Source organism: Quercus robur, chromosome 4 (genome assembly GCF_932294415.1).
Source record: "Quercus robur chromosome 4, dhQueRobu3.1, whole genome shotgun sequence".
NCBI classification, from domain to species: Eukaryota; Viridiplantae; Streptophyta; class Magnoliopsida; order Fagales; family Fagaceae; genus Quercus; species Quercus robur.
In genome coordinates, this window is record NC_065537.1 from 82744183 (window position 1) to 82759391 (window position 15209).

The window sequence follows — 15209 nt, forward strand, 5'->3', positions numbered from 1 at the left end:
GGGTTGGGCTTAAGAATTCTGATGGGTTTAGCTATGTATGTGATTAGACATAGATTTGTAGTGAGGCAGGCCTTAAGCTTGTTAGAGAAATAAACTCCTAGGTGGTTTTAAAGAAATTGGGTCGAGTTGTGGCCATTTCTATAATAGATATTGTCACGCCCCAAACCCGATACCTGGATTTGTGACCATGACTGACATGCTAATATCAAGTTTAAACCTGATATTAATAAGAACCAACTTAACTTTTACAAAACTTTTCCAAAAGCTTCTCTTTTTCTTTTCATATTTGTTTCTTTACTTCTTGATATCATTTTTCACTTGCTAGTCAGAGCATCTACACTATACTCAAAATATAACATAATCCACCAATCATTTAATTTCCACACTTTCACATAATATATCTCTTAATACTTTAAGGTACACAACTTTCTTTAGATCCTAAAATACACAATACTACAAAGCTAAACATCAAATTGCTAATTTAGGATCTATACATATAAAACTAAAACCAGCTCCTTCCAAACTCGACTAAGGCTCCCTCTGCTCCAAAATAAAACCTGCTAACTGAAAGAGTGGAAGGGGTGAACTACACAGCTCAGTAAAGGTAAGATATATGAGAATTCAATAATCTACACTATACTCAAAATATAACATAATCCACCAATCATTTAATTTCCACACTTTCACATAATATATCACTTAATACTTTAAGGTACACAACTTTCTTTAGATCCTAAAATACACAATACTACAAAACTAAACATCAAATTGCTAATTTAGGATCTATACATATAAAACTAAAATCAACTCCTTCCAAACTCGACTAAGGCTCCCTCTGCTCCAAAATAAAACCTGCTAACTGAAAGAGTGGAAGGAGTGAACTACACAGCTCGGTAAAGGTAAGATAGATGAGAATTCAATAAGGATGCATATAAATCAAATCATTTTATTCTATGAATATTCGAATAGGAGAACATTTTTTTTTCATGCATAGTATTTTATACTATTCATAATAATAGCTTATACATTCTTCATAGAAAATAATTGTTCTCCTTTCTCTTCTCAGGTTAATATTACCAAAACCTTTTAGATTAAACTTCTTTCATTTCCTACAAAGTCACCATATGTATATTCTTATTACAAAATAATCATTTTAACTTAAATCAATTAATTGGCAACTTTGTATTAAACTAGAAACATCTTGACCTAATAAGAAAACCTTTCTTTATAAACCTCTTTCCGAAATATTATAACTTTCATAGTCATAAAACTTAACATTTCATAAAGAACAGGTATTTGATAACTTTTAAACATAACTTGTACTTTCATCAGAAGCTTTACCTTTATAGCATAACAGAATTTCAGAAACTTTTATCTTTAATGAACAGCTTTTCTTTTCATTAGAAATTTCTTCTTGCCATGAGAGCTTTCACTTTTCACAATGCATTTAAACAAAATAATTCTCTCATGATTAATAACATAACATAACTGTTCATAACATATTGGTTAGTCCATGTCTGATAAGCTGTATAGAGAGGGCCTCATCACATTTGGGTGACCCCGTGTGCATGATATTGTCCTCTTTGAGAGGTCTGATGACACATCTCCTCAAGGTTTTATTCCTCCCCGCCGTCCATACACATTGGGAAGAAGGCCTTATTCAGATTAGAGTTACAGGCAACCCTATTTCCCCTACTTTAAATGGCCTAGAGTTACAGGCAGCCTCATTTCCTCTACTTTAAATGGCCAAACATATAACATTTTTTTATAGAAAACCAGTAATTAACCCCTACTAGCCGAGTTCAGATTACCAGAGGACATAACCCAAAAACATTTCATACTTTACATCATATTGAAATTTCTTGTTTTGCATGACATTTCATGATAATAACATTTCCATTCTTTTCTTTAAACATCATGTTCGCGGAATCAGTAATAGCATCAATATGCTGAAATCATATACATAAGGTTTCGAAAGCTCACGAACAGACCTTTGTCAAAATAATGATTACATGTCATATCTCTAATAAAAAACATTTTAATGCATAATATACTTTAAAATAACCTCATGACTTACCAAATGCCCATATAACTTATCTCTTACCTGAAAGTAGAGGAACCAAGAGCCTAAAGTCGAAGGAGCTTAGACTTGGATATTGGTAACACCTAAACCAAATATCAAAGCTTATTACTATCCATAATTCCTTATCATAAACTTCACATTCATCTCAAAGTCTATCTCTTAGAATCAAGGAAGTTCTAATCCCTCCTCAAAGAAGTTCCCACAAACACAAAATGCATTTATCAGACAACATGATGTACTAAATTATAGAGAAACCAATTCATAAAATTTATATATGATTCTAACATACCAAAGGATGAGCATATTAAATTATAGCTCAAAACATTCACTCTAACTTTGGAATTAAATCCTCAAAGTTAGGCATGTCCCATACTGTTCACTGTTTTATTCCAGCAGCATATGCCTCATTTGTAAAATACAAATGGGCTGTTCACGCATATCCAATTGTCATGAAAATTTACAGAACTACTCCCCTGTATGTCCAATATATACCATAAAAATTTCGGAGTCAAAGCATAAACCCATGATTTACTAAAAATCACGCAAGACAGCATACTCAAATCTGTCCTGACAGAATTTCATGCAACTTATAAATTAAACCATTATTTTTATATTAATCCAAATACTGTGAGACCAATTCAATAACAACCACAAGTGTCTTAGGTTTCATAGTAATTATCCCAAGCATCCAAATTCACTATATACAATTTAAAACATAATTTAACATGCATGAACACAGAATCTGTCACAGTGACAGCTTCAGTACATATTCTTACAAAATCATCAACAAATAGCAATAGGCCTTAATTTCATTTGAGTATTTTTATACCTATAATAAACATACTAAAATATGTTATTAAACATTAAATAAACCATAATATCATCAAACCTTCAAATCACTAAAACAGAATCATAATTCAGCCTATAAAATCAGGATAGAGGTTAAAGAAGTAGAAATCAACAAATGAAGTTTTGATTACTTATCCCCAACAATTTGAAACTGAAATTTTAGTATTAACCCTTTAATTTCTTCTTTAGCGAGAGATATTTTGTTTTGGTGAGAGAGGGAGGGCTGCCATGTAAGAAGGGGAGAAGAAAGAAACAAAGAACAAGGAAAAGAGTAGGGAAAGAGGGCTGGACTTTCTGTCTGGTGCAGCCAAGAAAATGAGTTGAGGGGAAGACTTTTAAGGCAGCAAAATCAGATAAGAGAAGAGGACTTTTGGGTGGAATACGTGTATGGCTAGGGAAAGAAAAAATCACACTCACTTTCCAACTTTCTTGCATTCACACTCAAACTTTCCTACAAAATAATTTCTTGCATTCACACTCACACCTTTCTACAAAAATAATATCACTTTGCATATATATATATATATATATATATATATATATATATATATATATCCTTACCTTTATAAAATTATATTCATCACATTAAAATAGCATATATGTTCTATAATATCTCATGCATCATACATAGTTGAAACACCAACAACTATATATATATATATATATATATATATATATCTCATAACTTAACCACTTAATATAGTTTTGCACATACTAAGTATATATTTATAATATAAATAGTCATTTCAATTATTTATAATCTTTACAATTCTTATTCAATGACGTTATAAAATAATATGTTTATTAAATACTCTAATATTAATTTTTGTAAGTAAGTGGCTTAATATATTAATAATACTTAACCACTTAAACACATAGTTTAATTATAAAAATTGGATCGGGGTGTTACAGATATGTTGGACCTAGTTGGGTTATCCCAACCTAACTAGATCTCATTGAAATCTTATCCCAGTGATATTTCAATGATTTCATGCAATTAATGTCCACCTTTGGGCATACTCGTTGGGCAAGCCTTTTGAGTATAATGCATAGCAATTCTTTATTATCAATTGCTACTCCAACAGTAAGTAGACGATCTCTTGCTATTTTGATTCACTGTAGAAAGTCATTGATAGATTATATCATTTCCTTCCTTGATACCTGAAACTGCAATTTCATATTCAATATGTTTGCTCTTGATGTTGATGTCAATCATTGCTCTAGAGTATTCCAGACCCACTCAAGCATTATTGATTCCAACAATAAAGGAGAACACGAGAGTAAGGGTTCGTGGTGGTTGATTCAGATTTTGTAGTTGTGGAAGCCCTAATTGTAGGCTCGAATACCCTGTGAAGCACGGGTGCGTTTCCGGATTCAGGTGCGGGTACAAGTGCAAGACTAGGCAATTTTTAAAAAAGTAAGGTACAGGGGCGGCGGGGTGTGGCGATTAAAGAATTATTAAAAATATTTTTATTTATATTTTCTATATATTTTTACTATTAAAATATTCTTAAAAAACACATGACTATGCCTTGATTCACAAAACAAAGAAAGAAAAATGCAAGAAACACAAAATAAAACACAAAAGAAGCAACAAATATTCATAATAAAATTGAGGAAGGACAGATTTAGGATGTTTGCGCCTCATTCAAAGCTGATTGCGGTTGTTCTAGCATGATTCAAAGCCGATTTCAGCCTATTTCGATCGTTTTGGGTCCGTTTCGGTCACTGGCCAATACAACCCAATTCAATTGATACAGCCCTATTTTGGCCGAATCGACCCGGTTCAGCGTGAATCGAAGCTGAATCAAAAAAAGAAAAAGAAAAGAAAAAGAAAGAACAACTCAAACGTGGCACTGACGTGCGAGCAACTGCATCAAACACCGCACCCCACATCAAGCTGCATCAAACTCCGGTGCGGCACCCTCCAAGCCGCGTCCGTACTTCATAGTTAATACCATGAAAAATTTCAATGAGAAAACATTGAATAAAAGTCACTAGTGTGTAATTGATTAACATGGCAAGCAACTTAAATGAGAAATAGTATAGGAGCTCTCTTTTTAGTAGTTACTAGTTAGAGAGAGATAACCAACTAGCCGTTAGAAGCTTAACAGACTAATAACCAACTAGCCGTTAGAAGCTTAACAGACTAATAAATTGAACTTCCTAACAAGTTATGCACGTGTGATATATTTGTTTATACACGTGTTAAACCTGCTAAATATACAATCTGACTGAAGAAAACAAAACACGACTACAGTTGATATTAACTGCAACGGAGCTGTTGAAAGGTAATGAGAGGAGACCACTTGTCACGGATTTCATTATTCAAGAAATGATGCCATTGTGCATGATCTGTCTTTACAATATGTGTGTGTATATATATATATATATATAGAGAGAGAGAGAGAGAGAGAGAGAGAGAGAGAGATAGACTCATGGTTTTGTACTCTTGTTGATTGCTCACCCTCTTCAGTGGCTTAATGCAAGTAGCGGCTGCGGCTGCAGCCACGGCGGAAACGGCTAGGGGCAGTGGTTGCATTAGCCAATATCCCCCATTGGTTGTAAGGGTTTAATTTAAATGAGTCTTTAGCACCTTCTTCCGAGTCCTTTGATTTCACATTCGCCGATGGGTCCATGTGGGTATACTTGGATAAAGCAAGCAGATAAATGCAAAAGAAAATGGTATTTAGTATTGCTAAAAATAGAAAATACCTTTCCAGATGACCCTTGTTTATGGTATCACCAAACCAGCTTCTAAACAGTAAAAGCAACGGTATGCTAAAGAAATATGCAGAACCCAATACACAGCCACTGAACACAGACCCATATTCACTAAATGATTCAGGGATGTGGTTATTCACGAATATTTCTACCCCATCTTCCCCAAGGCCTTCCATTAGTCCTAACAAAAAAAATTGTGTAAATAAGAAGAAGATATCCATGGGTATAGTCTGTGCTTCTGGGCTCTGAGCATCAGGACCAATCCCCTCTTTCTTATATAAATTCCTTCTTTGGATCTCTACTTACCAAGCTGCAATGCAACACAATATAGAACAAACCATCCCAGCTCCAATTCTCTTAAGTGGGCCAAATTTTTGTCTGACTTTCTCCCACCCAAATGGGAATTGTATTGCATATCGTATCAAGGACAGCAGTATGAACATAAAACCCATAGAATCAGAATAAAGAAGGTTTCTACTTTGTTCCATAAAGAAAGAATCTCCGGTAGCTTTAACTAAACCACAGGCAAAAAAGTTTGTCCAGATTGGTACCAATGTCAAAAGGCGTTTTACTTCGCTCACTTCTTTAACTGTGCAAGGCATCTCATGACTTTCCTCTTCTCTACTACTGTCACTTAGACCAGTATTTTCAAAACGACCAAGGCTATCCATTGATTTACTCAGCCCATTCCCGTATTCTAAGTCCTGTTCTCCACTACCTTCTTGCTCTCCCAAACTGGATTGCCCCTTTGCAATAGCAGCTTTGTCTAACCACCTATATTTAACATTTTTACCCACTAAGACATACACACATACACACAGAGATAGAGAGTACTCTACCTTAAGAGTGGCACTTCTGGCGACAAAGTTATTTCATTATTACAGTTCTTGTAAAACTGTTCTGGCGTATGAGGGTAGTTAAGATGCAACTTGAATATAGCTGCCTTAAAGACTCTGAAACAAATATTAAGTGGGCTTTGCATCTGCACTGGTTTTTTATTGTAGTAAAAGGGGAAGCCGATGCAGAACAACAAAAGACTTGGCACCCATAACCACAATGGAAATTATGAAGACACTCGGTGTAGCATACTTAAACTCGTAAATGCAAGCGATGGAACCAAAAGACCAGGCAATGCCTCACCAAACATTTAAACAAGACTCAATTTTTTCCTCGTCTTTGTGGTCTTCCCTACTACCCAACTGATCAGCAAGAAAGGCTAGATTTGCCCAATGCTACAGCCAGTAATACCACATAAATTCCAACTTGGGTTGGGAAACCTAACAGCCCCAATCCCTGCAATAAGAAATGAAACATGATGCTTGGATATTTGTGAAACCGCTTGGGCCGATGGTAATATTTTCACATGCACAAGAAAATATTTCTCAAGTTATTCTTTCAAGAATATACAAGTAGAACATGTAACAATAATAATAACTGTAAAAACATAATTGCAATAACAATGATTTGGACATTAAAATAAAAAATAATCCAAATTTTTAGACATTTTGACAGTATTTTAACTGCAATTTTTTACACAAAAAGGTTCAAACTACATGTGCAAATGCTGTTAAATGAATTCATTTAATTACATGTGCAAATGGTTTTATGAACTCATTTAATTTTTCAATAGTGATTATGTACTTAGGTAACAATCTCTACAGATTGAGGACTTGCTTTCTTAATCTTTGCTCCCGTGCATCTGTTTTCTGAATTATCTGTAATACAAATCTTCCTCCATGTTGAGGATCATAGTTTTATATTGACATTCAGAACCCAGTGAATGAGCTTGACACGCGACAACAACCACATACCTATAAAGTTTCACCTGGTAAGTTTGCAACCCCTCACTAAAATTCAATAATTATTCCCTAAAAAGTAATTAAATAACAAATAAATCCCATTGAGTATTCTCTCATAAACTATTCCAATAGCTAACAATTCATTATTGACCAATCCCCTATAAATCAATAACTTTAAAATAAAAAACGGAATCTAGAAAATTACAATGGACAAAGAATTTCACAAATTCCAAACCGTCCAACAGTTACTAAACATTAGAGACAGACATTTATTAATGAAAATCCTAATACTCCTCTCACACTCACCACCTCAATGGTAGCCCAAAACCTACTAATCCTCAAAATCTGAAATAGAGAAAGAAAGAGTAACAAAAATTCCAACTAGCTGAATCAACCGTTGAAAAAAAAAAAAAAAAAAAACTGTGTCTTCCCTCACCTTCTCTCACAAACACTCACACTACTTAGTGTATAGAAGAGACTCACACTTAGGAACGGATCCAGGATTTTAAGCTTGCAGGGACTGGAGTATAAAGAAAAAAAAAACTCCAAATAGGCATATATATGGTATTTAAAAATTATAAATACTCAAAATCATTGTCTATAAATATATTAAGATGCAATCATTTACTAATAAAGACAAACAAAAACAAAATAATGTCTTCTTTTATTAATACTAGGCTAGCTAGGATTTTTTTTTTTTTTTTTTTTTTTTTTTTTTTTTTTTTTTAAGTTAGAGCATTCACATTAGTGGTGTTAAAATTTTTAGCTTTTAGCACATCAAAAAATTACTTTATTTATTTTACTATCTCACTTTACAATACACCTAATATCATTAAAATAATAAAGGAAGCTAGAGAATTTATGTTTTTTATGGCCCGTTTGTTATTGTTGTTTAAACAACAATTTTCGTTGTTTGAAGACCGCAACACATATTTTCACAATATTTTTTCACACACACATATTTTCCACAACACTTAAACAACGTTACTAAAAATCTCTTACCAAACAGGCCCTTAATTGAAAGAAGAAATATAATCTTAATAAAATATTGTATTTTACTTTTAATAACTTGCTACAGCCAACTAGTATTTATACAAGTTTACTATAGTTGCAAAAAATTTAGCTTTATCTTCTCTAATAACACATGTTTTTTTGGTTCTTTGGTAGTTTTTTTTTTCTTTTTGTTGCTAAAATACAATCACCATTGTAAATATTTTTATTGTTTTTTTATTGGATAGTTGCTATTCGAGTGAGGCTAGTTAGGCTTATTGTAGAGAAGGGAGCCTAAGGTTTTGGAAGGGGGCCTTAGGCCCTCACCTAGGTCCGTCCTTGCTCACACTCACAAATTAAACAAAGGGAGAGAGAGTGGAGAGGGAAGGGTTAGACTTTTTTAAAATTTTGTATTTCTCTTCAACTCTTGCAAGGAACTTGATGGATGAATTGGTTTATTTAGTACACCATCAAACCTCTAATTCCCACTACATTTATTTTCTAACTCTTAGATTCATAAATCCCACACATAACTTCAATAAACCTCCCACTACATTTAACTTGTGAAACTCATACTTATTTATGAAATTCATAGAACTTGACAAATGAATGGGATTATATAGTACACGTACACCATTAAACCTCTAACTCCCATTACATTTATTTTGTTACATAATAAACAAGGTTTATTATGTTTTGGTGTGTGCTGCATAAGGAGAGCAAAAAAAGGTGCCACACAAGAGAATTGAGAGAGCGGCCTAGAGGGAGCTGCTTAGAGAAAAAGAAGACAACCAAGAGGGAGCTGTGTAATAGAGAAGAGAGCAAAGTGTTGCCACCTTTGAGAGAGATAATTAGTGTGTGTGAGAGCAACAAAAAATGAGATTTTTTTTTTAGCCATGAGACATACACAAGAGATATTGTAATTGATTTGATAATAGTGAAATTATTTGGAGTTTGTCTCATAGTTTTCCCTTCAATGAGAAAGGGTTTTCCATGTAAATATTTGTGTTCTTGTGCATGATTGTTATCTTGTCCAACCTCTAACTTCCACTACATTTATTTTCTAACTCTTACATTCATAAATCTCACACATAACTTAAATAAACCTTCCACTACATTTACATTTAACTTATGAAACTCATACTTGTTTATGAAAGGTTAATTGAAACCAAATTTAACTTCTAACATCAACAATATATACAAGTAAATGAAATAAGCTTTTCAAAGGATAAAGCTTCATAAGCCTGAGAATCGTATCCCAATTTAATTGAAAAGCTATCATGTAAAATCTAATGAATTCCAAAAACATCAAAAATTTCATTGTACTTAAAAGATTCACATCTTATAAGATTTCATATACTAACAATCTTTGTAACTATGATTGTGCATTATCCCTAAGAATAGGCCCAAAACCGCACAGGCCAGTGGAGAGTCCCATAAAAGAACTAGTTTTTATGCCAATGTATTCCCTCATTGATTGGACCCAAAGCATGGCTAGATCGTACTGTCAATTCCAAAATATAACAAATTTCATTTCAATCCATATCCAAAAGACATATATCATAATATAACTTCTCAAACAAATATATCTTATTAAAAATAAATGAAAATCTCATTTTAACTCTTGATTCCTTTTCCTAATTTTACGCATGAAATTTAAAAGGATATAAAAAAAATAAATAAAAAATAAAAAATCTAAACAAGGCCAAACTTCATAAAAAAAATAATATTTTACTAAGAGGAATTTTAAATCAATGTTTCTAAAATAATTGAATAAAAATTTATAATCAAATGCAAAGGAATATTTTAGTGAATAAAAGACCATAGTTTAAGCTAATCACAGCTAGCCATGAAAAATGTTATATACCACCAAAAGTTACTTCAAAAGAACACCAAGATTAATAAGTTATTACGCGTATCAAGCTCAAGCTAAAACAATTAAATACATAAATTACTTCACATACTCAATCTTAGAAAGTTAATCTAATTTATGTCATCTTATCAGATATGAATTGTTTTCTCTCTCAAAAAATTTTAATTCTGGGATCACTCAAAATGTATTCAATAGAGTATACGAGTTCACTGAGAATCCTAGAGCCCAAATGGTCCAACCATTCGTCCCTCCATATAGTGTTACTCTACTCCTCCACCCCCCTCCAAAATGGCAGTGTGAAACCAAGCCTAAAGATGCAAGTTTTTTCTAATCCATGTGGATACATGTGGAGCAAGATGATTAACAGATTAAGGTAGTGACTAGTGAGTGATGTGAGGTTCCCACTATTAAATGAGGTGACTGGTGGTGGGAGATGGTATGGGCAACCCAAGGGTGAAGGAAGTGGTTGGCAGAGAGACATTGAAGGGGACATAATAAGCAGATGAAAATGAGAGGGCGGGATGTTAGTCAACTATTGATTGAGATGGGAGCACTTCAGGTGGAAAAGAAAACTAATAATAAAAAGGAGAAAATAGTTATGGGAAAAAATGTTTTGAGCATTTAATTTTTGTAAACCAATATTCTATATTATCGACTGTCAATATTAGGGCTGTCCATGGCAACCTAGAACTCGCCAGAATCCACTGACTCAATGCCGATCTAATCAAGACCAACTTGATCAGAACAACCTGCGAATGACAGTGAGTCTCTGACATCAAAACCCAAGGGATGCAAGTCAAGTGGCAGTTTTGGGTTTTGAAACCTGATGAAAACAGAACTAACCTAAGCTTTCTTACCAGAAATCCCTAACCCTCATTCTCTCTCTCTCCCTCTCTCTCTCTCTCTCTCAGCCTCATATCCATCGAAATTCCACGTGATCTCATTGAGATATGGAGTAGATTCGACGAGATCTCATCAAAATCTAGTCTAGATCCAACGAGATCCTGATAGATCAGGCCAATCTCAACGGATCCAACCAAATCTCGGCCAAATCTCAACCTCAGTAACAAAACCCAAAACCCACCTACAACTTAACACCCGATGAGACCCAAACTAGCAGATTTGACGATTCTTCCAAGTCTGTTTCGAGTTACATTTTTCTCCACTTGAAGTTGTTAGGTTGAATATGAGTTAAGCACAAACCCGATCGTTTATAGACCTAATCAATATTAGTCATCTAATCTCCCACATGGTCATGCACCAAATAGTCTCTATATCTTTTTTAACACCAAAATCAAAATTTATTACTATGCATCATCTTATCTAAAGATAAAGTAAATTTCTTTTCTAAAATAATAGTAAATTTTCATTTATTTTTATTAAATTTCTTACTTGAACCATGATATTTGATTTTTCTATATGAAATTAACTTAGTTTGATTTGTATTAATTCATCAAATCCAAACAAAAAATTAACATCAAATTTAATTTAATTTTGTTAGTATTAAATAAATTTATTTTATCAATATTTAAATCTAAATGGTCCATTTAAATTTATCTCCTTAGGTCCCACTTAATGGATATTAAAATCTAGAAGAGTCCATCTAAAAACCTTTAATATGATTGAAATGCTTTTTGAAAATTCCAAATGCAATAGAACCTTTAATTTAATTGAAATGCTATTGAAATTTCTAAAATAACTAAAATACCTTAAAACTTTTGATAATAATTATGGCTTAAAAGTATGGTTCATTGGGGGCCAAGCAACAACAATATTTTTTTTTGAATAAGAAGCAACAACAATTAGTAAAAAAATATAACGAAATATCAAGAGGAAAGTGGGGGAAATAAGAAGTAAGCATTACAAAAAGTTTGTATAAAATAAAAGGGTATTATGAATATTTTGTTTAAAATTTTATTGAATTCTATTCCATTACTTCCTCCTTTCCTCCCCAATTTGGAAAAATAATAGATCTAGGTTTTGAAAAAAAAAAAAAAAAAAAAGAAGAAGGAGAAATAGGTATTTCCACCTATGCTTTTTATGCACTCTAGTTTAAATTTCCAAACAACGAAATGGCAATTTTATTTCCTCCTCCCTAAATTTCCTTTTTTTTCTTTTTTCTTTTTAAAATTGCCCTCCCAAACAGACTGTTATGCATATTCTTGAAATCTTCAGTTTTCTCATCTGACCTTAAACAAGAGTAGGACACAGACTCACCGTAATATAGGTTATGGCGCAGATAACAATCATATTGAAACGTCCGTAATACGAATCGGCTAAATGAGCAACTATAACTTCTGATATGGTCGATACACCATCCTGGAGATTTATAATTGCTGTAGCTTTTGCAAGATGTTACTTGGTCCATGAATTTCTGAGGTAATCCATTAAGAGTTTCACCACTCCATAATTGACCAAGCTATGGCTAAAAACTAAACCTGTAAATCAATCAAAGAAAATAAATTAAGTTCTGTTTGTAACTGAAAAATGAACTTAAGACTAAAGCAGTTGAGCCTATTTTAAGAAAAAAAAATTACCAAAAATGAATAGTGCAGCCTTTGAGAAGTAAATGTGCTTGTCATACCATCTCCGTATAGATGAGAAACATGGGAAACATTTACCAATACTATTCATTATCGTCATTGGCCCTACAAAGAAGGTGAGATCGATCGCCCGATCTGTACTTCTGTGTATTCAAAGTTTCAAACTGAACTGTACTGACAGAAGCACTTCTAAACGAGTTGTTACTGAAAACTCCTTTCCTCTCACGTAGAATTGGGAGGGAAAATACTACAAAAGTTCCAATAAATTTCCCTCTCTCTTGTGCGTAAATGCGCTTTTAACCCTTATATTTTGACTTTCATTTTATTTTGGTTCTTATATTTTTATTTCACGCCTTTTACTTCCTAAACTCATTAACGTGTTTTAGTTTTGTCCTTTCTATTAGTCAAAGGATGGAAATCACTGTAATGACTAACAAAGGGATTAAAATATTATTAAAAATTCACTTTAGCAATGAAATAAAATAAAAAATTAAAACAATAACACACCAAAACATAAAACAAGAACGGAAACCCAGAAACCTAGATTTGGCTCGATATAAAATGATTTCAAAGTATAAAATATTTTCAAGTGAAAATATTTTTCAGAAATGAAAATGATTTCAGGTGGGTGGGTCTGAATATTATAATAGGAAATCTGAATATTTAAACCAAATCAACAAAAAAACATAACAAAAAAAATTCAGTCTTCCTCAAAAATAAGCATTGATTGTGAGAGAGGGAGAGGGAGAGATAGATTGAGAGAAAGAGTGAGGTAAAGGACCACAGATTGGTGGGTGGGCCTGAAGGAGGCGAGATGGGTGGGTGGGTCTAACAACGGCGAGATCTGCGGGTGGGTCTGATAGCGGCAAGATCGATGGGTGGGATTGAAGGAGGCGACGGTAATGAGATTAGTTTGTAGATTAGAGATCATGTTAGCTTCTCGTCGAACGTTGAGCTTATTCACGACAACCTTAACCTCATCGTACCGAATCGATTTCTCCAACTCTCTCTCAGCATCCTTCTTTGCTCCACCACTCCGATCACCAGAGGTCCGATCCCATCGCCTAGGATCAACATCACCGTGCGTGGAGCTCCATCATTGGGTTGGGGCATGTAGTTCACAGATCGATTAGTGTTGGTTACGATCTCTCTAACCTGGGTTTGTTTTTCCATTTGGGTGGTGGTTTGTTTTAAATTTTTGGGTTTTTTTTTTCATGTGGGTTTGATGATTTTTCTGGGTTTATGGGTTTGATTTGTTGGAGGTTTCAGTGGAGATGGTGTTTGGATATGGAAAATGTGAACATCGCCAGTGGTGGCCATGGCATGCAACAAGAGGAGAATCAGTTACCCATGAGTGGGTATTTGGGTTTGTTTGAAACTTACATGAGTGGGTATCTGGGTTTGTTTGAGACTTGTGTAACTGAATTTGTTCAGATCTGGGTATCCTTGCTCTTGTTCTGGGTTTATGAATTTTATTTGCTGGAGGTTTTGTTGTTGATTGAAAGATGAGAAAATCTGGGTTTGAGTTGTGATTTTTAATATCTAGGTTTATGTTCTTGTTTTTGTTTTTATGTTCTAGTGTGTTCTTGTTTTAAATTTTTAAATTTAATTTTATTGCTACAGTGTATTTTTAATAATATTTTAATCCCTCCGTTAGTCACCTTAGTTATTTCCGTCTGTTGACTAACGGAAAGAACTAAAATAACACGCATTAATTGGTTTAGGAACTAAAAGTGGTGAAATGGAAATGTAATGACCAAAATGGAAAAAAACCAAAATGTAGGAACTAAAAATGCATTTATGCCTAATAATTAATATAGAGCCTTTGTTTTATACAAACTGAACTGTACTAACCGTGTCTTTTTGCGACAATTATTACTTATTAGTATTGGTGGACGTGGATTATGTTGGAAAAATAGCATTGAGTAAATAAGAAATTGATATTTTTTATGTTCACTTGAAGATGTTATTAAAAGTGGTAAAAATCCTGAATCCCACATAGGAAAGGAATGAAATAATATATGAGTTTATACGTTCATGAATTGAATATTAGATTGAGCTTTTGGCATATGGAACTGGGCTAACTTGTCCAAATAATAGTATTTTATTGTTTTAATTTTTGAGTCAGTTAGTCTATGCACAGCAATTATTACTGAAAAAATGTCTGTTCAGTAACGTATAATTTTACATAGGATTTTGTTAATGTGTGCCCTAAGGGCACACAATAATAAATTATTTTTAGAAAAAATTTCTCGGGAATTGAAAAAGTATTGATAGCTTTTTCAATTCCCGAGAAAATGTTTTCAAAAATTGATGGCTTAATGTGTGCCCTTAGGGCACACAAGGGC

General features: G+C 33.2%; 1 protein-coding gene and 2 long non-coding RNA genes across 3 annotated transcripts; all 3 read right to left on the reverse strand.

Annotated features, from left to right (window-relative positions):
- Positions 1-353: 353 nt before the first annotated feature.
- LOC126724000 (uncharacterized) lies at positions 354-3404 on the reverse strand. The gene is made up of 2 exons (XR_007654567.1): positions 2105-3404; positions 354-564 (listed from the first exon to the last, which is right to left on the reverse strand). It is a non-coding gene; the product is annotated as an uncharacterized LOC126724000 (long non-coding RNA).
- Positions 649-2069, reverse strand: LOC126724001 (uncharacterized). The gene is made up of 2 exons (XR_007654568.1): positions 1342-2069; positions 649-859 (listed from the first exon to the last, which is right to left on the reverse strand). It is a non-coding gene; the product is annotated as an uncharacterized LOC126724001 (long non-coding RNA).
- A 2046-nt stretch (positions 3405-5450) lies between the features above and the next one.
- On the reverse strand, positions 5451-6723 carry LOC126724577 (uncharacterized). The gene is made up of 2 exons (XM_050429058.1): positions 6496-6723; positions 5451-6430 (listed from the first exon to the last, which is right to left on the reverse strand). Exons 1-2 carry the CDS (start codon positions 6636-6638, stop codon positions 5959-5961), a joined length of 615 nt encoding a protein of 204 aa, XP_050285015.1. The 5' UTR covers positions 6639-6723; the 3' UTR covers positions 5451-5958.
- Positions 6724-15209: the final 8486 nt, after the last annotated feature.

What these genes read in the sequence shown, in the direction of transcription:
- LOC126724577 (XM_050429058.1), bottom strand. Translation starts at nt 6,638, where the DNA reads ATGCAAAGCCCACTTAATATTTGTTTCAGAGTCTTTAAGGCAGCTATA. An exon ending in CCAGAAGTGCCACTCTTAAG is followed by an intron (nt 6,431 to 6,495) that starts GTAGAGTACTCT and finishes TGTTAAATATAG; the next exon opens with GTGGTTAGACAAAGCTGCTA.